Source organism: Rhinichthys klamathensis, unplaced genomic scaffold (genome assembly GCF_029890125.1).
Source record: "Rhinichthys klamathensis goyatoka isolate OS25496 unplaced genomic scaffold, OSU_Roscu_1.1 h1tg000334l_1, whole genome shotgun sequence".
Classification (NCBI taxonomy): Eukaryota; Metazoa; Chordata; class Actinopteri; order Cypriniformes; family Leuciscidae; genus Rhinichthys; species Rhinichthys klamathensis.
Genome location: NW_026606849.1, coordinates 70,189 through 97,750, shown reverse-complemented (window position 1 = coordinate 97,750; position 27,562 = coordinate 70,189). Strand labels below are relative to the sequence as shown.

Below are 27,562 nucleotides of genomic sequence, written 5' to 3'. Positions count from 1 at the left end.
ATAATGCTCTCAAGCTCTCAAACCGGTCTCAAGCGAAATCTGAGAAACCCCATGACCTGTAACGTTACCTCAAATGCAACCAGCACAGCCTTGAAGAAGATTTTCAGGTTTCAGTGGCTAATTGTTTGGAGTTAGACATATATAACTCGCGCTGCATATTTAGTAATTTTGCCTCAGATACAGGATTATTCATTCGCTTTAACAAGCAGGTTGTTCATTACCACGGCAACCGCTTGCGTGTCATGCTAAATGCGATTTTCGTGTTTAAAAAGTAACTATACATAATAGACGGAAAGATGCAGATAACCATACATTATTTCTATTCGTTACGATATTGATATGAACTGATGTTGTCAAGTAAGCTTCATGCGTTCCCCGTTGCGAACGTGCACTCCTCTAACGTTAGTCTGAACTGTAACTAGTCTACAGGTGCTGCCTGCACTGCTAGTGACTGCTGCTCATTTCCCCCCGAAAATATCATGTTAACAACAACACTTTAGAGAACGTAATTCCTTTGTGGATCCTCTTGATCTGCTTTCTCCATGTGTCTTTGACTAATCTCATTGTCTCAGTCTCACGCACACTGCACGCGAGTTAACCATGTTCGACACATTTAACTGGGAGTGGGGCCGTCCACACTGTTTTTATCCATTGTAGGGACAGCGCACGTTGTGTTTTCGGCTTTTGAAACGAAAAGAACACAACTCCTCCAGACAATCTCTCGGGGTATCTAGTGTCCGATTTACAAACGCCGTGGGCGCACCGCTTCACCATCTTGCTTGGAGTCAATGTTTGACGGACCTGCTCACATAGTAACGGTTGCTATGATGTGTTATTGGACAATAGCCGTTTTGGGGGAGAGGCCTGCGAACGGTCAATTGGCGCGTTTCACCATCAGTGTGCAATGTGCGTGACGTCTAAGTTCGTCAATAAATAAACTGCACGTGTCTTGCGGAAGAACAGTGTAGACGGAACTTCTCTCCGTTAATGTCTATGGCGAGTCACGCAGGCACTGGGCTACTCCGCAGCCGAGACGACCCCGGGATAAAATAGTCCGAATATAAACACTTATTATAGGCGTACCGTAGTGATTCAGAATAAGTCAAAAACACGGTTTGGAAAATGGATTCATGATGTAGCCTACTCGTTCATTTTGAACATAAGTTACGGACTGCAGCAGCTGATACAACGGCGTTCTGTTGCTCAAGCGTCCACTCGCACAAATGCGACCACATAACATTTTAACTCGCACATTCTCAAAAAATGGTCGCATATGCGACCAATTTGGTCGCAGTCTGAAACCCTGTTTGGAGGTCTATAAACAACACCACACAAAATTGGTTTGCTTTTTGGAAGTAAAATATCAATCCACACAGCTTCAAGATTTACATTGTCCAGGTCCTGTCTTAGATTGCAATCAATATCAGACCTCACAAATATACAAACCCCACCCCCTTGTCTGTTCCAGTTTTTGCGAACGATAACAAAGTTTTCAATTTCAACTTCGGAGTCAGTAAAATGAGAATCTAACCATGTTTCTGAAAAACATAGTATACTTGCCTTGATTTTTACGTACCTCCGTGATCTTTGGCAGTAAGCTGCGAAAGTTTAAATATAAACAATGCAAGCCCTTCGATGCAAAAACAGATATTTGTTCCTCAGTGAAGACCAAGTTGTTACTTCTCCCGGTAATGGCCTTCGGCTATGGCGCTTGATCCGTGCCAAAATCAAACATTCGACCGACCGACCGACCGATCGAACGTCTATCCGAACGTCTGTCCGAACGTGTTGTACTTTTGAGCGTCTGACCGAGCGGGTTGACCCACGTGACGACCTGACGTGACGTCAACGTATTGAAATTAGCAGTTTTTTAGCCATGCAAGTATCCAAACTGATGTGTAAAGACTATAAATTAATATGAAAGGTCATACATATAAATATTGTATCACTAAAACAACACCAAAACATTTTTTTCCTGAATCTTGTGCTTGTGAGGCAGTGTTTTACTTTCATTGAGCAGAAATGCTGTAGAATAGCCTAGATACAGACATTCAATAGTCTTAATTTGACCAATATAATAATTTAAACTAGTTTATGTTGTTAATTGTATTGTCAATGTTCTCACAGTTTATAAAAAAAACACTCCAAATTAATAAATGTAGCCTACTTTTTGCATTAATATTTAAAACACAGATCCAGAAGGTTTTCATAGATTTATATCTTTGGATATCCATATATATACAGCATACAGTACAATGTATTCTGTCAGTACCAACTACTATACTTTGTTTTACATAAAACTGCAAAATTGATTTTGTTACAATACTCTTTTTCTGTAACTGCTTACTTTGGATGCTGTGTTCTCCTTTTTTAGATAGTGTCTAATGAATGATCTGAAAGTATTTGATTTTGAGCACAGATAAAATGGTTTTTTGATTTTGACAGAAGAGTCAGATGTTCTCTGAATGTAGTAGTTAGAAAGTTTTGTGTTTAAGGTTTGAGAAAATGGGTGATGGTTCCAAGACATGTTTTTTTTAGCAATTCAGGAAACCTGTAATAAAGATTAAAAACATGCATAAAATGTTTTATAGGCTACATATAATTTTTTTTTTTTAAATTAATAAAAAGTGAATCTAATCAAGCTTAATCTTTTATTTCAAGAACTTAGAGATCTCAACACTGACTCAATCTTAATAGAATTTTTAAATTATCATAATTTTTCACAAATAAACATCATAAATCTTAAAGTGGGTTTATTAAAGACACATGTATACGAGTTCAAATATTACATTTAGACATAATCAGCTTGATATACTTTACTTTGTAATAAGGTTCGTTGATTTTCATGTCTGCCACATATAAACAATGAGGCAAAACGAAATTATTGATCATTTTCATAAAATGATCTGTAACACGTTCCTACATGTGCTGACGTGTTGTTAACGCGTTCCTATGGCGACCGGTCGGCAGTGCGAGTAACCGATCGTCTTCCCAACGTGTTGTTTACGTGTGAAGACACGTTGTAACACGTTTGTGTTTTTCTTACCTTTGTTTGACTTCTTATGCTTCTATTGTATCCTATAACTAGTCCACATTTGATTAGTGCAATGGCTGATGGCTTACAAATTTATGTGCGGTGTAGGCTAATATTAAAGTTAAATATAGCAGAGGCTAAACATTATTGACAAACCTGGCATGCTTTAACGGCTATTTCGGAAAAACACGTTATTCTACATAATTTTTCTCCACCTCCCTTTAAATCGGGAGGTTCAGGAATAGATATCATTTCGGATTGTGTTTTATTTAATAGAAATATACGCTGCAGGCTAAGTTACCATATTCAAATGCAGCGAAACCTGCAATCAGTAACCTATTCCATCTGCTTTGCCTAATTTAAATATAAAAATAATACGCAATGAATTATATAAAGTAGGCTACATAAAATATCCTGACCATTTATATCAGACCAATTGACATCTAATAAAAGTCCGGCCTACATTTATGATACCTTTAAAGTGAAATGTAACCCTGACTTAATTTCAGGTGTAATAACAAGAATTAGGCCTACATGGTTTAAATCAGTTATAACTTATAGTTTTATGATTGTTAACTGAAATATAGTAAATAAATGTGGAAGAGGAATAATTCGAATAAGATGTATAATTTAATTGACAAATGAGACTGAGAAATAGAAAATACTGAGAAACTCCAGCTTGCTGAGTCATTAGAAGCAGCGTGATCTAACAATTAAGCGAGAATTCTCTAAAAAAGAAGGAAATAGTGTACTGTTGACTGTTTTAGATTTCATGAAGAGACAGTTGAAAGAATCCAGTTAATTTTATGTTCGTGTGCATGTATTATCTTGTGGAAATACTATATGTGGTAATCGAGTTATCGTTCGTGCTGTTTATTTTGAAATAAGCACAAGACAATTGTAAATAAAAATGTTTATTGAAACTGTAAGATGTATGTGTTAATTGCATGTGATTTAGCAATGTATAAGTTTAATCGTTGATGAGTTAGGCTAATTAGTCTCACACACAGAGCTGTAATTCACGTGGCTTTGACGTGATAATATTAATAGGCTATGTGAATATTGATTGTTGTAATATAAGGAAATTAGTTACATGAGGGATATTAAATACAGATAACTATATATTGTGTTGCGATCTCTGGCTTTTTAATTGGTCAGGTTTTTTTTATTCAACAGAAACCCTTATTCTCAGCATAACAGAACACTTACTAACAAATGACTGTTTTTATTCACCTCACAAAACAATACAAAAACAAAACAGAGAACATTTCAGAGAACAGTCAACAGTTATTAAATATTTTAAACTGCATTTACAGGTCACAACAGTTTCACTTAGGTTTTCAAATAAAAAAATAAAAAAAACCTTCTGGATTTGGATTTAAATGACAGATTGTTGCCAGAAACACTGAAGCAAAGAAAACTCAACGACAAGTTCTCAATGGTGACATATTGAACTTATATATGTCATTATGAAATAATGGAAATAATAATTAAGTAAATGTAACATACAAAATGGCCCAAAGGTATATGAAAAAAAGAGAAAGTGATTGTATGAGTTAAGCAATGCCAAATGTCTTGGCACAAACTATGGCTAATGCCATGCCTTCTGAAAAGTCATTAAATGTTGAGCACATTGGTAAATTGAGGCTCACTGAGCAGGTGTTGGCTGTTGGAAGGCTTCGGCCTAACCCTGGTTCCAGGAATGTGATTGTTGGTTTCTCCTGAAATCCTCCCAGTGGGACCTTAGATGCCCCACTGGCAAAGATTAAAATATCCTCCAGCTTCACGTTGTCAACATTTCCTTCTAAAATTAAATAGAAAACAAAACAAAAATGTACATTACTAGAACAGCAAATAGCAAAACTTTTTAATGTTTTTGTCTTGATTACTATTGGACTGTTCATGTCTTCGTGATTCTTTGCTGCCTGCCCTGGACTGTTTTCTATTGTGGACTGGATTATGTAAGTTTGCTGCCTGCCCTGACCTTACGCCTGTTTTCGGTTTACAAGTTGCTTTATCTCTGCTGTTGTGTTTGCGGGGTTATTTACTTTTCCCTTGAAAAAGTAAAGTAAGGGATTACTCTTTTTTTTCTTCTACTATAATTTTATTAGTTACTTCTGATTTTAGATAATACTATAGACTGTAGAACAATTATAATACATTAGTAGAATTAACATTCAAATTTGAAATTGAACTTTAAAATGTTTTTATGTATTCTCACATTTGTAATACTTTGGTTAGTTAGGGTTAATAAGAATCATTTATTTAATATTTTATATTATTTATTCAAATTTATTATGAGTCGTTTCATGTCCATCCTTGAATAACTTAAGTAGTTGAGGTTGATATAGGATTTAGAAATTATTTAGAAATGAGTCATTTTGGAGAGAGTACTTTGTCTGATTACACTATTAAGGGGTGTAATTTGTAACTAGTAATTAATTCCTTTTTTTGAGACACCTACCCGACACTGTATAACATTATTTTTTTAGTAAGTAAATACTAATTCAAAAGAGGAAGCCACTCAGAGGATGCTATTTCAGATGAAGCCCAATCCCTGAAATGGATGGATCGTGTAAGGGAGACATCCAAAATGTGTACTGTTGGTGTGCCTCCAGGAAGATGGTTGGGAAACACTGAAATACATTTGCATCATTTAACTTACCTTCCACCTCCAGTAGCCAATCTCTCCAGAAAGCAAGAGTTCTGTTCTCAGACCTCCTCCTGTTGCTTCCAACTGGCGAGAAAATTGGTTCAAAAAGATTGACCATGTCGGTTGAAGTCAAAGGCACAACAGATTCAGTGAACACTGTGTGGAATATTTCGGGGTTGGCCACAACCTCATCTAGGACCCCCAAAGTCATTAGACCTTCCTTTAGCCTAGGGTGCAAGACAGCACAGAAAATTAATGATTTAAAACAAAAACAAACAAAAAAACATAGTAAATCCTTCAGCTAGTGTTATTATATATATATATATATATATTTTTTTTTTACAGGATTGCCAAAAGTAAATATTTTGAAATTAGAAATATAAATAAAAAACAAACGTACTGTGAAAGAGCCTGTGCAAGTCTGTCCTCAAGATAAAACTTCAATGCAATCTGTGTTACCCTATCCCGCTCTTCTAAATTTTTGATGTAAGTGAAGGCCCCCATAACACTTAGGGTGTCAGCAAAGTCAGAAATTGCTGCCCTTGCTTCCTCCACAGATCCTGCTGTGTTGATCTGAAACACAAAAACATTGTAAGAGCTCAATATTAAAAAAATGTATACTTCACATACCATCTAGCCCAGCAAACAGTGTGTTTTCACAGTGATTGCTGAGCATGGCAGTGAACTAAAGACAGTCTCAAAAACACGGTTTGAAATCGCCAGTTTTTCTTACTTTCTCCAACTGATTCCGGATGTCACGGTCGGCAACTTCCTCCAAAGTAAACTTGGGTGGCGGCACAGCACTAATTTGGCTGTAAAGCCTCTCTGAAAAAAAATGGATCGGCAACCCTCCCTGAACCACAGCCACCGAAATCATTTTACCAATGGTTCTATACAGCCCTTCTTGCACAGCTATAAAGGAAAATTTGTTATAATTAAACCATACATTAGCAAAACAATGGGAGTAAGTAATGCAGAGTGACTGTGAAACTAACTTACCATCACCAAGAAGGGCTAACGACCTTGATTCCTCTGGCCCTTCAAATATCTTGCAGTGTTGAACTTCCTGCATCAAAAGGCGCAGGAATTCACGTCTGGGCCCACCGTCATCAACTGATCCTTCCCCCCTGCCTTGGACATCAACAAATGCAACATCAATGCGGGCCTCTGCACTGAACCTCTGCCTCTGGAAGGCCCGTATGGCACAATCTAATACATCCTCCCTGTACACATTTATAATATTCGCTCTAGGTGGCTCTCTTTGTATATTTTGCTGAAGTTTTTTTATTAATTCATTAATATCAGTTGCAGAGTTTGAAGCCGGCATAACATTTTCAGGACCCTCTTCGTCCGATTCAGCCAAGACAGGGCTTCTCGCTGGGAGTGGTGAATGGACAGGTGAACCCTCTTCATCCGATTCAGCCAAGACAGGGCTTCTCGCTGGGAGTGGTGAATGGACAGGTGAACCCTCTTCATCCGATTCAGCCAAGACAGGGCTTCTCGCTGGGAGTGGTGAATGGACAGGTGAACCCTCTTCATCCGATTCAGCCAAGACAGGGCTTCTCGCTGGGAATGGTGAATGGACAGGTGAACCCTCTTCATCCGATTGAGCCAAGACAGGGCTTCTCGCTGGGAATGGTGAATGGACAGGTGAACCCTCTTCATCCGATTGAGCCAAGACAGGGCTTCTCGCTGGGAATGGTGAATGGACAGGTGAACCCTCTTCATCCGATTCAGCCAAGACAGGGCTTCTCGCTGGGAGTGGTGAATGGGATGAATAAATTGAGCTTTCCATTTTCTCTGACCCGTCAGATGATGTAGCCTGAGGGTCAAAATGAACAGATTAGAGATTAATTAACTGTGAGGGTATTATATTAGCTATAATAAATTATAGTTATTTTTTGTACATTGTTAACCTCTGAAAGTTCATCTGGGTCAGCGCCTGTCATCTCATTGTCCATCTACAACAAAGACAAAAATTCAAATCTTGTCTACTAATGCATCATGTTATTTGTTCAGTATATCTCATTTTAAGTCAGGAATGTCAGGAATCAAACAATTGCATAGCTGTTGTAATTATTTTCACACTGTTGAAGTAAGAAAAAGTTTTCTTTTCCCAAAAAGTAGTTGAGGGAAAACATTGGCATGGTTCTAATTAATTAAAATCAGCCTAAAATTAATGTTTGTGTCCCTAATAAAAAGGCATATACCTGTGGTCTGATATACAGGGCAGATCGCCCAAGTTCACCAATAGCCCTGATTGCAGAAGGTGTCTTGATTGGGCAGGTCAAAACATGCAGCCTTCTGGTCTTGTCCATTCGGCAGAGATCAAAACTGTTTTGGCCAAGCAGTGGAAACTCTTTTCGAAGAAACTCTTCAAATTGCTGAGCATTTAGTGTCAGGGGCACCGTAATGCGTCGCATCTTATTTGCTGAGAGGGAAAATTCAAACATAGTCAGATCAGTAATGGCAAACTCTAATTTCAGCAATAAAAAATTAATAAAATAAAAACTCATGTACAAATCTTAAGTACTTAGTTCAGCATTTTTCTAAATATTTAGCGTTTAAATCAATGACATCTTCAAACAGTACCTTCCTAAAACTACAGCAAATAAAACCATAGGGTAAAGTTTAAGTTCTGTAAAAGAAATTACCATCTTTTGAATTATACACGTCCATGAATGGGTCATGCACCAGTACCACTCTTAAGGAAAATGATGGTTGCATATGTAAAGGGTTTTCATGGTGAGGGGTGCTGTGAAAAACAGGATTTTTTTAAAACCTGAAATATAGCATGTTGAAGCAATACAGATATTCTTCAATTCAGACTAGATTATCCCACAACAGGGCAGCACACAATACATAACACCAAATTATAAACCCCTTTCACATTTCTCAGAAGCGGAGGTCGTCATAGATAGGTAAACTTCTATAACGGAGAATGAGAGACTACATTAAATATATTTTTTGAGTTCCCATTTGCTCAAAAGAAAAACTCCCAGTATTAGAAACACCCTCACAGCAGCATTAACTAGTTTTTTGTAAATTGATACAAAGGTAATATAATACAAAGTATAGTGTTATAAATGAATCCACGTAAACAAAAATACATTTAAATATAAAACAAACTTGATTTACAATGCTGATGACTGTTTAAAAACGTCATCAGTCTGTGAAAAGGTCTATTGAAGCTGTAATGTAACTAAGTATCCAGAAAGGTCTACTGTAGTGTGCACTGTAAATGAACTTCATCTACATGTGTATTAATGGGCATTTATAACTGCCACCTCAGATATATTCTAATATATTTACATATACATTCATGCATACTTAATTACTAAATGCATTACAAAAATAGACGATTAAAGAATAAAGACTTACGGAGTACTCTCGTGCATTTCTGTTTGTTGATCTTGCCCTTTGGACCTTAAAAAAAACAAAAAAAAAAACACATGGTTTTATGTGGAATACTCAAACCAGTTATTTTTTATTGCATCTGAACAAGTTTCTGGGTTAAAGAATAAGCATAAGTATATAACAACGTTTTAAACAAAATAATTATGTTCATTATTTTTTTCAGAATGAAAATCATAAGAGATTATGAAAAAAGGGTTTGGTCTGCTAAAGAAGACAAAAATGTGTGCAGGAAAGGAAGTTTACCTTTTGCACTGTTGGATGTGTTTCTCCAGGTCAAAAAGGGGAACTACTCCAGAGCACTCCTGGCAGACTTCCTTTACAACATCCTTTACATAAACAACACACAACAACAACTCATATTATACAAGAATAATTATGTTAAATATTTTTGAAAGTATTCATTAACTACTAATTATTTATATATAATTTAGAATTATACTACTATTATTTCAGAATGTCTTCCTACTCTATATAGGTGTATTGAATTTTCACTTTATTTCACATTAATCTTACCATATCTTCTGTTGATGTTTCTGCCATTACAGATAGCAAAGGAAGGTTGTTTTGAAGTGGTGCAATGTAGGCTGTGGCTTTATTTAAGCCACGCTGACCCTTGAGGTAAGGTATGGAATACCCAGAATTTGGAATCGGTATCCCAATTAAGTTTTGGCTTCGAGTGCATCTTAGTATTTTAAATCCATGTGCACTTTTGAGAGGAGGGAAAGCACTGGTTAGATGGTTGTTTAGTTCTTCAAATGTGCCTGTCATGCACACCAGAACCACCCTTTTTATTCCTAGGCCAGATAAAGCCAAAATTTGGCGTTCTTTCTGGGAAGGAGGCAGTATAGAGTTCACTTCAGACAGACAACAAAATGTTTGTGTGTACTGAAAAGAACTTTTTGCCTGTGCTTTTTTGTATGGACTAAAAAGACCCCTTAACACAGTCTCTGTCTGTGTTCTCCTTCTGCTAAATGTGTGAGATTGTGTAGGCATATATGTCACTGAAGACAGAGGTGTCAGAGTAGCTGGTGTTGCATTGTTTTGCAGGTTGTTTTGTGACATGTAGGGTGTATTTGTCTGCAGTTCAGTTGGAATTGAGTTTGGTTGAAAACTTTGGATGATGGACTGTCTTGAGCTCTGCAGTGGCGTTGGTATGTATGATACAAAATTAGCTTGTGATGGTGTCAGAATGGCATTTGTTTGATCATTTTGTGACAAAGTATTTCTGTCCAACAGTCCAGAAATTGAAGATGATTGGATTATTGGGTTTGAATGCAGTGTGGATGTCTGTGTGAGAATGGAAGTGGATGGATGGTGTTGCGGGGGATTTAAGGTAAGGGAATTTGTGTGGGGAGATTGAGTCGGGATGAATGTGGATGACGGTATGTTTTGTTGTCCTCTGATCAAGCTTGATGCTCTACCAAGCATTTCAGAAGCTTGTAATCGTTCTGCTCTGTAAGGAAATAAGAGTCAAGTTAGAAATAAATGCTAAACTGACAAAACACATAACAACATAATAATTTATTCATATTGAAAATATAATGCAACAGTTTGTGGGAACAAATGCAAATAAATAAATAAATTGGAGAAAAATATCGTGAAAGAAGCTATTGCAAATTCATATTAGTGTTTACATAAAGTACCCCCACCCCCTCTTTTTGACAGTGCGCCAGTATTGTGTTCTCTTTTGAATCTTATTCTTACAACTCAGTGGGGGCGAGAGAGAACGGGGGGCTGGAGCGCGGTTGTTCAAACGAGCCGTTTTATTGGTTGGCACCAAGTTAATTTTTTTTTTTTTTTTTTTGACAATAAACAAACATACAAACAATAACATGACATCCAAAAAGACAACAATCCAAGATTTTCCAAAGTAAATTTAACATAAATAAACAAGAGACTAAACTAAAACAGATAAAGGAAAAAAAAAGAAATTAAAATAAAGGGGCTAAATTTAACTGTTTATAAATATAATAGCTATGAGAAGTTACAAACCAAGTCAGTATTGGAGAAAAAAAAGAAACAAATAAATCTTCACTGTTCAATTATTTTCAATTCTTTAGCAAATACAATTGTGTCAGTGCATTTCTTATTGTCTATACATTTAAGAGACTCAATATACAACATAAAATCAGCCAAAAAAAACCTTAAAACAAGGCTTAGAATTACTAAATTTACTTTTATGAATGTGAAATTTGCCTAATAAAATCATAAGATTAATCATAAAATTTACAGACATAGTTTTTGACTCAAAATATATAATAACATCTTTGGGTGTTAATACACAATTATGACCTGATTTCCGTTGAAAATATATAGATAGATTTTCCCAAATTTTTTTAGAATGATGACATTCAAAAAAAAGATGTAGAGTTTTTTCTGGTTGATTCAGACAAAATGAGCAATTCTCATCAATATCCATAAATTTTGATAAAGTGTAATTACTAACATAAATGTTATGAAGAATTTTTAAGTGTATTTCTCTATATTTGTTAGGAATGCAAAACCGAAATGGAAGCAACCAAGCTTTTTTCCAAATAATGTCTGGGAAGCAAATATTCCAGAAAAATTTCCCTCTAGGCTGAAAGGACCTATTTTTATAAAATATATTTCTAATGAATTTATTGGAGCATTTTTTACTATTAAGTTCTGGCACCAAGTTAATGAAATGGAACTATTGTATGCGATGATGTCACGAAACCCGCGTCCTCATGAGACGCTCTGAAACGCTATCATGGCATGCATTCGACTGATATTAAAAGAAATAGATGATATCAGTAAACCAAAACTCAATAAACACCATAGTAATAATGCATACTATGTACAGAAAACAGAATAGAAGATGAGCACAGAATATAAACGCAACTAGTTTAAGACAATGGCAGCCTATTAAAATACCAAACTCAGGAAACACTAAGCGTAACGTACAGAAAAGCAAATGAGCACAGAATATGAACGCAAAGCGTTTAGGCCTACGTTAAGTATTTTTCTCCCATGATAGAAAACCAAGAAAGCGCTAAATTTACATTAAGTGACTTACGCATGAGAACAATAGAAGCAGTTAAACAATTGGACAACAATATGCAAGTGCTATGACCCTTCTCAGTTTAATCTAACGCAGTACATCATGTACTTCTTTTTAGGCTTAATGTACCAACGTTATACAGATAAATAAACATACACAATTCGTTATACATTATTAATAAAACACAGGTTTATCTGCACTGAACACAAATGTGCTTTTCTGTAAGTAGTAGGCTACGCTTAATTAGTATGGTGTTTACTGAGTTTTGGATCCATGAGTTTGATAATGTCATTTATTTATTTTAATATCAGTCGAATGCATAAGCCATAGCGTTTCAGAGCGTCCCCGAGGACGCGGGTTTCGTGACATCACCACGTAGAATAGAAGTCCAATTTCATTGGCTTGGCGCCAACCAATAAAACGGCTCGATTGAACACCCGCGCTCCCGCCCCCCTTTCTCTTTCGCTTAACTGAGTTGCAAGCGGACGCGGTTGCAAGTGCACAATATCGCGAAAAGATTAGCAAAAGTCAAGGCGCGAAATTTGAAATTGCAGTGACAGATTTGAAAAGATGCAATTGCAAGTGCCTAATTGAGCTTGTACTGCAAATGTGAATGTAAGAATAAGTGCAAATTTCAAGTTTGTGTCATTGTATTTCTGTAAATGGCATTTTACACATTAGTGACTACTTGTTTGCAGCTTCACATTCGGAATACAAGTTTGTGACTATTGTCTGCGAGTGCAAATTTCAATATTCAACTTCAGATTTGTATTGTACAGGTTTTCACATATTGGAGCCGTGAGTGTGTACAAGTACACAATTCACATCTACGTGCTCTGGAGTTGCTACTACCTTCAGGGACCCCCAATAACACTTGGTTCAATTCGAGCACCGATAATTGCTATAATTCATCAACAGTAGATTATGCAATCGGCATAAACATACGCTTATCATTGATCGCAAAATGCACTGAAACCGCGAGATGTGGTCCAATAGTTTTTTTCTCTTAACTTTGAAATTTGCAGCGCTCGTTTATGTTATAGCCTCTTAAAGTTTAATTTAATCATCAAAATAGGCTGTATCATAACTGTTTATTTACAGTTTATCCACACTTTTAAGAATTGAAATGGTCATTAAGAATTTCGTTATACTATTTAACCTTATCACCATTTGATAATGAACAAGACCTACAAGAAACTTTGTGATGTGCAGAACTTACAGACAATAATTAAAAAAAACATTACATAATTGTATTCTTATAAATTGGCACCTTAACAGGTTCTTATACATAACTTAACCATCTCGTTATTTGCTGATGCAGAAATTAGTTGTAGACAATAATGAACTTAGCCAAGACCCAGGAAACAAATATATAGTCTGCTTTTAAACATTAAAACGTCATAAATACATGATAAACTTAATACATATTAAGATATAAATAAATAAATAACTGCAACTTACGGAAATCCACCGCTCTGCATTATCGCTGAAATGAGGCGCGCAGCTCTGATCAAATTTGGCGGGCTGCACGCTTGCCTTCCCAAGGTGCAATTTTCAGTCTTCTAATTGGTCAATTACCCGCCCAATACCCGCACCCAAAAAAATCTGCCCATATTAATTAGTTATAGAAATCTTATTTTCTAAAGGATTCTCACACATTCACGATTATTTTATTTTATTTTATTGAAGATATAGCTACATATGTTTTATGTAGTTGATAATACCAGACATTACAAACAGTGACAGGTATTGTGTTTTTTTTTAAAGCAGTGGAAACAAAATGAACATTGGTTGCTTCTGTATATGGCTCTTAAGCAGCATGGGAATAAAACAGTAATCATAAATCTGTTTCTATATTATTTACACCACAAAGTAATTACAGTTACTTGCTGTTAATAATACATCAAGCAATTAAACTAAATCAATCCAATGTGCAAGCAGAGGCAACTCTTACAGCTTCCTTGTAAACCTCCATGCCAAATGTGTTACTGTGCATGAAAGGGTCAATACTGTCCTGTAATTTGGCCACAACCACCTCTCTAAGTAAGAAAAGGGGTTCTGGAACAGAAACTGTTGATACTTCATCAATCTCTGTGACGACCGGTCCATCCCAGTCAATGCTCAACTGATCAGATTCCAACTGAAATAACAGAGGGAAAAAAATTACAAGGATTTTGTGAAAAAAAAATTATTACTATTATTTTAAATACAGAAATACACAGCTATCAGTGCTTACTCCACCTGATCACACAATGTTTTTGTGCTTGAAATTTGTCCTGAAATCCAAAGTTGCTGAGGAGATTTGTTGCCTTGTGAAGAAAGAGGGTGTCGGTCCCATGTGCTTCTGAAAATATTAAGGTGTGCATTTATCCTGGGAATCATGACAAATTGTAGACATAAGATGTGCAGGTCATTGTTGGGATCTAGAAAGCCAGAGTCCTCAAGATGATGGAAGGCTGCATAATAGTTGCTGAGAACCGAGCACCACAAGTCACGCCATAATCGCTCAATTCGTTGATTGTGCACACTTCTGCCTGTGATCATGCTCCTTTTTTCTGCCAAGTAAAAAGGAAGAATTAAAGGTACAATGTTGGTTGTGTTAGTAATGTAGAAAAACAACAACATAATGAATATCAACATCTCATTCCATATCTATATATAGCATGCACCTTTTACGTACAGGGGATGAGATTGTAAGTTGAAAAATAAAGAAATATTGAAAGTTAAATTACCTGATCCCCTTAAGGGATGTTCTAACATGAAACGAGCAACATCAACATTTTCACCACCCTTGTCACTTCGGACACGAACAGGCAATCCATGACTCTGTACAGCCTCCAAAAAACACTCAAGCACTGTTGAGGCTTTGTTGTTGGTATTAGCTTGAAGGTACATAATTTTCCTGCTATACCCATCAATGCCTCCATGGACAATTATTCGCCATCTAAAAAAAGAACAGCAAAATAACAATTATTCCAAAGGAACACATGCGATATGATTGTTACAAATAAGTGCACCTTGGAAAGTATAGCTGATGAATAATGTATGCATTTAATATAGTGTAATATTACAGTTTTTTTCGAAGTGCTTGTACACAATTTCAAAGCTTTAGCTTGTTTTTTCTCAACTTTACACACAAATCCAAGAATTGCACACACAAAATGCAAAATGCCTAACATTTCTTGAAACATCAAGCACTGCATTCAAAATATCCAAAACAAAAGCAAACATTTGTTTTATGTTGCAAATGCCTTTGCCATAATATTATATTTTTGGATATATCCTAAACACACAGTTATTCAAAACCTAAAGCTCTTCTTTCATGAGGTCATTTGTACATTTCTGTACAGGATTGAAAGTAATGTAAGAGAGATGTTGAAAAATTCATGGTAAGCATGAAAGCAAGATTGAAACCAAACTTTTTATTCTTGTACTGTAAGCATTGTTGGTTGTGAATATAGTATTACAGAGTCCAAAAAAACTATAACTTGACCTTTGGGCTATTTATAGGCCTATCATAAAGCCATGATTAGTTGGTGTTAAGTAAAGCAATGAATGTTTGCACATGAGGAGTGTGTGTGAGGCTATGATGAATTAGTGTGGCATTTTGATAGGTTTGCGTTTGAAAAAGGAAATCAAGATACTTCCTGTTAGATTTCTATGTGTTGCATAGAGAATTGTGTGTTGTGGTTGCAAAAAGTGTTTTATAAAATTGAAAACTTAGTCCAAGGCCGAGAATTAGTGTACGGTTTTGCAGATTTGGTGTGTGGTTCTGGTGTTTTGACTGTCAGGTTTCAGAAATTGTGTGACAAGTAAGGATTTTGTGTGTAAGCAGTAAAAAAACAAAAAAAAAACGGTAAATGTATACAATCTGTATACACCAAATATTAATTTATAAAATACATCGACTGTATCTAGTGAGCCGGACTTGTAACTTGAAGGTTGGGGGTTCAACTCTCAGTACCAACAGGAAATGGCTGTGTGACTGAGGTGCCTTTGAGCAAGACCCCTAACCCTCAATCACTCCCCTGCCACCGTAGTGAATGTGTGTGCGTGTCCACAGTTTCAATTGCCATTTGGAGTGTGTGTGTGTATTCAGTACTCCTAATGTGTGTGCACTAACTTGGATGGGTTAAATGCAGAGGACAAATTCTGAGAATTACCATTCTTGGCCTTCACATCATGTCAACTTCCATAATTCTACACAGTCATAATATGTAACTGACATTGTTAAAAGGAAAAGGAAAATAATGAAAAAGGTTAGTTAACTTTTTTGTTACACATAGCTAAAATATAACTATAAAATATTTATAACCATTTGATTACTGATCAGTTTTAAAATTGCACAATTACATCAAAAATTTATATATATTTTCACAAAAAAATGTCTTTCAAGTATCTTGATGGTAAAATACATTATAAAAATGAAATTTATTTCATTAATATATAAGTTTGCTTTTAATTGACGGAAAAGGGAAACTGATCAACTAATATACTACTATTAAAAAAAGAAGTACCATCATAAATAAAAGACACTATATCCGCAATTTTGCCATCTATTAATCTGATTACTCGTTTTAATTTCAAGATTGAAAGTCTGTAAGACTTTTTTTAAAAACTTGTATTGTCTCCATGATGTATGGCTGAACAGTGGTTTTATTTTTTTTATTTGTGGATTTTGTTGAATTTGAAATTCTTTACATTATTGAATAGTAGGAAGTAAACAAAGACTTGCCTCACAAGCTTGTGATTTCCATCTATGTGCCAAAGTGACAGTGGCGAGGGAACGGAGTAGGGTCTTCTTGGTATGAGCATGACCTCAAGGCCTCGTAAGACACTTCCAATAGGATCAATGGATCGGAGAGTTGCTTGGACTCTTTGCTGAGTTATCCTTTTAAAGGAAAAAATGCATAACACTAAAATTCAAGTCAACAAACTTGCATTATCACATGTATGGAATCTATCTAAAAAAAAAAAAACGTTTGCCATGTATTTAGAGTTATTTTATTTCTTAAGTAAAACTTGTAGGTTAAGAACATATTTTTGGAGTACAATATAGTAAGCATATTATTTGCCATACCTTATGCCTATGCTCCTCAGATATCCAGAGATCATTCTGTATCCAGAATTGGGAGTGGTTGTAAGAAAGTCTGCCACAATTCGTTGGAGATCTTCCTCACTAATGTCTGTAAAACTCTGCTTCACTGATAACTCCAATTCTTTCATTCGTCTTCTAATTGTTCTAACACTCACATCCAAAAGTCTAGCAATTTCAAGAACAGTGAAGTCAAATTGAAGAAGGAATTCAATGTGCTCTTTTGATATGTCAAAACGAGGGCGTCCCGTTTTTCCTGATCGAATAATTGGTGCTTGGTAACCATTAAGAACTGTGCACTGACAACTGTCTAGTATTTCCAATGCAGACACCAGATTCAGCAAAACTTCTGGAGCATTTGGTATTAAAGTGGTTTCAGAAAACCTGGACAATACATTTAGAACTTGTTCAATTCTTATATAGACAAAGTCCATGTCCTCATTAATGGATGCCAATCTACATTTAAGGTCGAGCAATATGTTGGAGACCTCATCCAAAAATTCTTGGGGTAGCTGCCGTTCATCTCTGAAAAGAGAAGACAGCATCACTGTTTTTGGACAAATGTTACAAATACATGCAAAACAAATGTCATGGCTGATAGACAGAGGAAGAGGAGATGTGGATGTAAAAAACAGGTTATGCTTAAACAAAAACAGAAAAGGTGATCCATCATGAAACAAGAAAAAAATGCAACAGTTTAAGACAACAACCAGTCAAAGATTTGAATCAAAATAAGGGTAAACTAACACGTGATTACGATTAATTCAAATAGAAACAGGTGTGGAACGAAATGAATAACAACTAAAGCAAAATACTGACTAATAAGATCTGACAAGAACTAATAGGAGAAAACAAGAACAAAGAATCGACAGGGCAAAAATGAATACAAAATAATAGTCCTAGTCTAGAACACACAGACACACAAAGAAACTTGACAGCTGTGTTTGGGATTTTTTATGAAGGTTTCAAGCAGATCCAAGCTTTTCAGTTGGGGATCACTCATAACAAGTTGAACAAGGAATTAGGGATAATCCCATCAGATAATGATGAATAATTGCGCCAAATCAAACAAGTAACAAGACTTACCCTGAACTGGATTGGTTCATTTTGATAGATTTTAATTCGCCAACAAACATCCAATGTTAGTGAGTGAGCGGAATAGGTGCAGAGCCAGATTCAACGAGATTAACGCAGCAGGAGACAGACCTCCCCCCGCAGCCAATTTCATTGGTCAACTGGAGTAATGGGCGTGCAAGAGGTCTTCACAATTGGTCGAGAAAGCTGCCTATTCCACGAAAAGGCGGGCCGTAAATTTTAACATCTTTGGCCTAAGATTAAAAGGAAGTGATAAATTCAATGTAGACAAACTGTGTACATGTATTCATAATCCTATCAGATCAATTCTCTTCGTTAACTGTAAAATTGGCGAAAATAATATAATTTTTTTTTTTTGAAAATAGACCTAGCCTATTCTTCCTACATTCTGCATGGCAGCGAGTTACTGATACCTACACTACCACGATTTTTTTCTTCTTCTTATATTTCAATAATCAAAATTGTTACGTTAGGATGGCTATTTGTGCCATGGTGCTAAAACAAGCCTGCTGAGATGCTCGTGTTGACATGCAAGTTAAATTTATTCTCTTAACTTCTCACTATAACCATATCACCACAAATATAAATAGCGTAATCAAATAAACAATTTACAAATAAGCTATTATTTGAAGGATACAGATTTTTCTTAATATAACAGTTATTAAAAAATATTTTTTGTCTGCTTGCATATGATTGCAATGTGTTAGAGTGGAATTGTCTGTTTTACCTGTAATACAACTATGATTTTCAATTGCAAATTTTGCATGAAATTTGGTTGCACTATTTCATGTCAACCAAATAGATATGGTTGATAATAAAACATTTACCAGACAATTATAAAAATGGCTGTTTAGTAACAACAGTTTAAACATGCACACATGTCTGTCAACAAAAATAAAATAGATTATATTTCATCTATAAAAAAAATAGTTATATTTCAATTGAATCTAATAAAGAGATGCAATCTCTATGGATGTGATATAAATGCATTTAAGTTTAAATTGGGGTAAGGGCAGGGATTAGTATTTGCTTGACATGTCTATATCTTGAATATGCTGCGATTTTGTTATGTTGTTTCCTATTGTGTCAATATGCTATGCCTACACTGCCCTACAAAGGCAAAGCGCAGTAACTACACATTTGGTCAAAAATGAGTTAAGACTTGTAATGGCCTTTATGACGTGTTCCGTCTTGTGAAAAAAATATCTGGGTTAAATTATGTCCCGTTTAAGAGATGCATTACCATATAATCTACCCATAACATGTTTGACTGGCTGATATAAAAACTTACATTTTGCTACGCGTAACATTAACATTCAATAAAGCATTTACCAAAATAAACAGCAAATCTTTTATCACAGCTTGATCCATCTGAATCTAATCTCATTTCGACCTCTTATTTCAGTCTCCTGACTCAAATATACTGTGTAATCAGTATGTAGCCCATTTATATATAGCCTATAAATATCTATCTAACTATCTATCTATCTATCTATCTATCTATCTATCTATATATATATATATATATATATATATATACACACACACACACACACACACACATATACAAATATATAAATATGAAAACCTCCTGGATCTGTTTTTTAAAAGATTAGCCTTTGCAAAAAAGTAAAAAAAAAAAAAAACAACAACAACAACAACAACAACAAAACATTATGCTAAATTTATTAATTTGGAGTGTTTTTTTTTATAAACTGTGAGAACATTGTACAATACAATTAACAACATAAACTAGTTTAAATTATTATATTGGTCAAATTAAGACTATTGAATGTCTGTATCTAGGCTATTCTACAGCATTTCTGATCCTTGAAAGTAAAACACTGCCTCACAAGCACAAGATTCAGGAAAAAAATGTTTTGGTGTTGTTTTAGTGATACAATATTTATATGTATGACCTTTCATATTAATTTATAGTCTTTACACATCAGTTTGGATACTTGCATGGCTAAAAAACTGCTAATTTCAATACGTTGACGTCACGTCAGGTCGTCACGTGGGTCAACCCGCTCGGTCAGACGCTCAAAAGTACAACACGTTCGGACAGACGTTCGGATAGACGTTCGATCGGTCGGTCGGTCGGTCGAATGTTTGATTTTGGCACGGATCAAGCGCCATATTCGGCAGCGATTTTGTAGCCGATACTACTGGTGTCTCCAGACAAACACAGTGCGTGTCTGCCTCCTCACCTCCCCGGGTAGTAGTCCCGTCAGTGTTGCATGTCCTCCAGGTGCCAGAGACTCCGTCCCGTCCTTGTCTCCTCCAGTGCCTGGTGTCTACTGGCGTTGGGTATTGCAGCCTCAGTAGCACACTGCAGCCGCATACTCGTCCGCCTCGGCACCCGGTATCCGCTGGCTCTTGAGTTTACAGCCGCGTTCGCACCAGGCATCTCCCGCTGCGTCTGCTGCAGCTGCCAGTGTCCGCTAGCCGCATCGCAAACCACATTGGACGGTGCAACATCCAGTAGACCTAAAGACAGCCTGTTCACCAGGTTTACGTTCTCGACCGTAGCAAGTTGTAGGTGGCTGTAGCGACAATGAGTTTGTTTTGGGGGAATATTAACTCAAATGGGGGTAATATTCATAAAATAATGAATATTTACATCGCATACACCAATTAAAATGATCTCAAATAGGGAACAGGTTAAACCTCACCACATATGAATAATTAACACGATTTCTCGTGGTAATTATTACTATGGGTAGATAAAACCGGATCAATTATAAAGGTAAATTTTCATGTGATTCAAATTTAGTTTGTCATGCAATCTGTCCGTCCGGCGGACTGGAAACAAGACTTAACTGTCACGATTTACCGGCCTGTAAACAACAAATAACTTCCCTGTGGCCACAAAGGAAAGATATTTTCGTGTAAGGCACTTAAGATATCTCCAAAATTTAACAAGGTAGAGCTTGGCAACTTAGATCTTAGACATTTGCAGGGACTTCATAATTATGGACAATAAGACAAATTCACTTCAAACGATGATGGAATTTAATAAACACAAACTAAGGATTACATGAACTACTCGAGTAAATATGCATAGCAAAAACAAACAATTACATAAAATGATTACAATACGAAATATTGGAGAGAGAAAGTTAGAGAGAGAGAGAGAGAGCGAGTGAGAGGGAGATCTTCTCAGGACAGATCAAATCAAAACAGTTACTTCAAAGGAGACCCCAAGGTTTGCTTCTAGAGTCTAGACCAGTGGTTCCCAAACCTGTCCTGGCGACCCACCAACACTGCACGTTTTCTTTGTCTCCCTAATCAAACACACCTGATTCAGACAAAGAAAACGTGCAGTGTTGGTGGGTCGCCAGGACAGGTTTGGCAACCACTGGTCTAGACAACCTTAAACAGCAATTATTTTAGATTGTAACGTTTACTTGCTTTGAGATGGCTCTTTTGTGCGGCTGGTTTGAAAAGAAGCGTGAGCTTGATGTCCGAGGTTTCTTCCGGGCGGAGGTAGATGTTGCGATCGCGGAATATGATTATTCTTAAATTCGTTTCGTTCGTGAATACACTGAACGAAGTCAAACTCTCAACAGAGATAGAGCAATAGACAGGAAAACTAGATAAAAACGAAGAAAGTAAACGAAGAACTCCGGTTGGAGTTCTTATTGAAGCCTGGACCTCTCTCTGACGTAGAACTGCAAAGAGGAGAATGTGGCGGTCCGTGTTTTGAAGGGAGCTGGCCACACCTTTTTTACGCGCTTGGTCCAATAGTTTGGAAGGAGGCGTGACGGCAAACTTCTGTGTTTGCGGAAATACACGCCCTCCGGGTAATGTGCAGAGGAAATAAAACTTGTTCAAAATACACTTCTAAACTGGCATTAATAAAAGCATGCATCATATTACATTTTGAGTTAATGTATTTGAAATCATTGAATTTTTCTGATCACAATGATACCGCACATGGTATGATGGTGAGTTAGTAAGATAAGGATACATGATTCTTCGTGATTAGACGCATATCAAATCTGATTACATGCCACAAAGCTTTGGTTATAGCAATTTGTCACAAAGGGATCGTGAAACACAACAAGAAAACATTTTTATACATTTACAAAGGGGATTTTTGACCACACGTGTTCAGAATGAGTGTTTCTTGTGTGTGTGTGTGTGTAGGAGAGTTCAACCAGCGTCGGTCACGAGGTGAACTCTGGATCATCTTCAGTTCCGTGTATGTGTGTGCGTTCTTCCGAATTTGATGAGTTTAGCATCTGTTACAATGGCCAGTTGTCTAATTACACAATGTTCATCTGTGTGTATGAGGTATCCTGCAAAGGGGGAGCCACGGGATCTTTAGCTTAATGGCCAATGAGTCACATGCGCAATAGTAGTTCTTTGTTTACTTATCAGAGAAAAACGCCGCGTGGGCACATCAGTATCGGTAATTCAATTAAGTCCAAGCACCATTTGCTTCGTGTCGCAGTTCATGAAGAGAGGGGCTGTTTCTGCAATTAGCATCCGGAAATGTAATCAAATGTCCGATGTGATCAACTGGTTGGTGCTACATGGCTGATCGCTTCCTCTGTTTGTGCCTTTGTTGGAAGGTTTCCTCTGAGTGCAGTCTCTGGACCAGGGCATTGGTGTATATCGCCAGATAGCAATAAGTAGAGCAAGATTATCAAACCGTTGTTATTTTGGCGTTTGCTCACGGCCCAGGTTTTACGTTTTTTATCCCAGTGTGTGGAGACTTGGCCCAAACGCAAGTATGAATTACACCCCTTCCAAAGCCGAAATGTTTGTAACCTGTGCCCGTTGTTTTTGAACTTAGATACTGATATGGACTTCAACTCCTTGGCATTGAGAGGAAATATTTTTCCTATTCAGATTAACTTCAATGCTATCAGTTGGATTTACACAAAGGCTTGATAATAAAGCAAACAGTAAGACACCTGTCTCACCCACCGCCATTTTTGAATCTCATGTAATCCATTGATTTCAACAATGTAACTGTATTCTGAATGCATAACGCCGATACATGTATTCCGTTACTCCCCAACCCTGGCAACGGGAACGTGTGTACCAATGTCGTATGTCAACATTATAATCTCGTTCACGGTAGAGAAAGCTGCTTACATGTACAACACTAACTGTGAAGACTTAAATGTAAACACAGCTTTTGTGTCTTTATCAGCTTTTCCATATAACTTGTAGCTATTACTGGCCCTGATAATCATCACAAATACTGAACGCTTGCTCCATTTCTGTAAATCTGTTTTTATGAATGAATGAGTCTTGCACCCGTTGCTCTAGTCTTCTTCCTCAACAGCCGATTGCGCCCCCTTCTGGTGATACGACTAACAGCAGATGGAGATTATGATTCGGTAATCTACTGATATTCCTGACGTTCCCGGATGTCAAATGTTGAATTTTCTGTCGAATTGCAAGCCCTAAAAATACAATACATTAAATTGCAAGCACGGTTAATGCAATGCAGATTTTTTTCAAATAGTGCAATCCAACAAGCTTTTTTGTTTCAAAAACATTAGTCATGATTTTACTTCCATACAGGTGGTTTATCTTTAAAGCTCAGCAACACATTGGTCTCATTAGTTGGTTGAGTCTTCGTCCTCCATTGTGCCGTTGAAAAGAGTCATGTGATTGTGGCTGATCTTCACCTGAGTTTAATCATTCTATAATTAGTTGTTTTCAATTGGTTTGTTTTGAATTCATAATTCCTAATATTACAGTGTTTTTTCAGTTGCTTTGATTCATTTTTTGAATCATGCTTAACATTTGCAAACCAGTAAGTTAATTTCTCAAAATAATTATAATCAAAGTTTGAAACATGCTAAAGCAAAAGTGTAACAACACTCCCTGGTGTTTCCTAAGACAGAAGATTCCTGTAAAAGTGCACAACATTTATAAGTCTGTATGCTTTTCATTTTACTTTTTTGAAACTGTTTTGTTTTGAAACCAGTTCAGACCAGCAGAAGAGCTCAAACCCAGAGTCCAGCTGTGTGTCTATGAAGAGTAACTGGTCTATGGAGCAGCCAATGAAGTTTAAGAGTGGAGACACACAGCCTGATCTCAGGTATATCATTTCTATGTCATGCTTCTAGTATTTGATTTTTATGAAATTCTCATTAATATACAGCAGTTTAATGATCTGGATTTGAACGGAATAGTTCTAAAATCCTGTAAGTTTCAGTCTATTAATGATCATCATTGTGCTCTTGTGTAAAGCTCTATGTATTGTATTGTTAATACATTCACACACTGTAAAAGCTGTTGGTCTGTTACTCAGTTAATGAGACAATTACATAAATATCATTGTGTCTGATTCTTTACCCTCTTCATTCTGATTTAAGGTCAAATCTTCCATCCAGACCAGTTAAAAACAAAACTGTGTTCATGCCTGTGATTCAACCACAAGACTTTAATGAAAGCATGTGTCCTGGTTTCATGTAAAATTACTTTTTGTTGTTGTTGTTTCATTTTAGGTGCTGCAATTCACATCACACATCAATCAAACACATGATTAATGATTAAAACATTTCAGAAACCTAATGATGTGTCCCATAATGCAGCAAACAAAAAATCCATTTAGTAATTTATGGTTACTTCTCTCACTAGTGTAATAATGTGGTATTTTAATCTTACAGCCCTGACTCTAAACCGGCTGAAGTCCTCAACACATTGAGATCAAATCTGAGACAGAAGTTTGAGTGTGTGTGTGAGGGAATATCAAAGCAGGGAAACCCAACACTCCTGAATGAGATCCACACAGAGCTCTACATCACAGAGAGTGGAAGTGGAGAGATCAATAATGAGCATGAGGTGAGACAGATTGAGACACAGTCCAGGAGAGCAGAAACAGAGGACACTCCGATCAAATGTTGTGACATCTTTAGACCTTTACCTGGACAAGACAAACCCATCAGAACTGTGCTGACAAAGGGAGTCGCTGGCATTGGGAAAACAGTCTCTGTGCAGAAGCTCATCCTGGACTGGGCTGAAGGGAAAGAGAATCAGGACGTCCAGCTCATATTCCCACTCGCTTTCAGAGAGCTCAACTTGATGAAGGACAAAACACTCAGTCTCTCAGATCTTCTTCATCGCTTCTTCCCTGAAAGCAGAGAAATGGCCATATCCAGTGATGAGTATAAAGTGCTGTTCATCTTTGATGGTCTGGATGAGTGTCGTCTGTGTCTGGATTTTCAGAGCGATGTGAGGTTGTGTGATGTGACTGAATCCGCCTCAGTGGACGAGCTGCTGACGAACCTCATTGTGGGGAATCTGCTTCCCTCGTCTCTCATCTGGATCACCTCCAGACCAGCAGCAGCGGATCTCGTCCCCTCTGAGTGTGTCCATCGAGTGACTGAGGTACGAGGCTTCAGTGACACACAGAAGCAGGAATACTTCAGCAAGAGGATCAGTGATCAGAGTCTGGCCCACAGGATCATCTCACACCTGAAGTCCTCAAGGAGCCTCTTTATTATGTGCCACATCCCAGTGTTCTGCTGGATCTCAGCCACTGTTCTAGAGGAGATGTTTAGGAAATCACGGAAAGGAAAGTTTCCCAAGACTCTCACTCAGATGTACACACACTTCCTGCTCATTCAGACCAACATCAAACATGAGAAGGACTATGAGAAGAAAGTGAAAGATGAAGACATGATTGTGAAACTGGGGGAACTGGCGTATCGGCAGCTTGAGAAAGGCAACCTGATCTTCTATGAGGAAGACCTGAGCGAGTGTGGCATTGATGTGGCAGAAGCATCAGTTTACTCAGGATTGTGCACTCAGATCTTCAGAGAGGAGTTGGGCTTGTGTCTGGGGAAAGTCTTCTGCTTTGTTCATCTGAGCATTCAGGAACATCTAGCAGCTCTATATGTGCATCTCTCCTTTATCAACAATAACATCAATGTGTTTGGCCAGATTACCAAACCAACTAATGGAGCCAAAGTGTCCCTATCTGATCTCCATCTGAGAGCTGTGGATGAGGCTTTACACAGTAGAAATGGGCATCTGGACCTTTTCCTTCGTTTCCTTCTGGGTCTGTCAGTGAAGTCTAATCAGAGTCTCTTACAAGAACTAAAGACACAGACAGCAAACAGCTCTCACAACAATGAGGAAACGGCTGACTATATTAAAGAGAAGATCAGTGAGAATCCCTCTCCAGATAAATACATCAATCTGTTTCACTGTCTGAATGAACTGGGTGATCTTTCTCTAGTGAACGCAGCTAAACCTTATACGAGCCGTGGAGGATTATGTGATGTGAAACTCTCCTCGTCTCAGTGGTCAGCTGTAGTGTTTGTGTTGTTGTTCTCAGTGAAGACACTGCAGGAGTTTAACCTGAAGATTTTAATTGGATACAGTAATGATGGGTAAGTAACACTGAGTGCAATCATTACAGTCTAAAACATTATGAACAAAGAGAAACTCAGAGATCAGAGGTGTTTAAATCACGGGGCACAGACTGATTTCTGGGATATTGTACTTAATTTGCGGGTGTGTCTCAAACCGTGGCTGTGTCCTAGTAAGGGTGCATATCTCGACTGCCACGTCATCAAGCGCCTCTGAAGGCCGTCTCAGTTTGAAGGATCTTCTGAAGACAGACTTCATTTTGAGTTCATTATGAAATGTAAGACACAAATAATGTGTTCAGAGATGAAGGCATACATGTTATCTTTTGTTTCTGTGTAAATTAATCACTGAACACTAAACTGACAATAATGTAAGACACTGGGAGACACAGACGGCTGTCAGTCACTGTATTACATTAATAAAAAAGCCAGATAATATAAATATATTTAATAGAAAGTATTTTTCCAAAATTAAGTTTTAATAGTAATAGCAAGTGGATGATGAAAATTACGTCACGTGGACGGCCAAAGTAAACTTGATAAAAACAGTGAATGGCCTTTTTCTAAATATGTGTTTACATATTTATTATATTTTTACTTATATCATTAAATAAAGTTATTATAATAAAAAAAACGAATCATATTTAATGTGTTATTTTTAACCGTTAAAATTAAGTTATTAATTTTTAATAAGACTACCAGCTGATAGGGCTCTCTGTATGTTTACAGCATTAGGTGAGATTTTTTTTTTCTTGTGAAAAATGAACGCCTATCTTGTAGGGCTGTCAACTTTAGTCGTTTAGTCGACTAATCGGTCGATGCCGTCTTGGTCGACTGACATTCTTATTGGTCGACCAGTTGCATTTTTTTTTTTTTTTTTTACCAATAGAAAGAAATTTTC

At 36.8% G+C, this 27,562-nt stretch overlaps 1 protein-coding gene across 5 annotated transcripts in view; it reads left to right on the top strand.

The window, feature by feature from the left end:
* Nucleotides 1-27,562, top strand: part of LOC130106267 (NACHT, LRR and PYD domains-containing protein 3-like) — a 55,599-nt gene that overhangs the window by 8,683 nt on the left and 19,354 nt on the right. For 4 of the 5 annotated variants that reach the window (XM_056272307.1, XM_056272309.1, XM_056272310.1 and 1 more), the window contains exons 3-5: nt 24,270-24,383; nt 24,661-24,756; nt 24,955-26,682. In XM_056272307.1, coding sequence (XP_056128282.1) covers nt 24,270-24,383; nt 24,661-24,756; nt 24,955-26,682 — 1,938 coding nt within the window. The remainder of the gene's footprint in view (nt 1-24,269; nt 24,384-24,660; nt 24,757-24,954; nt 26,683-27,562) is intronic. The other variant, XM_056272308.1, reaches the window with a different exon arrangement.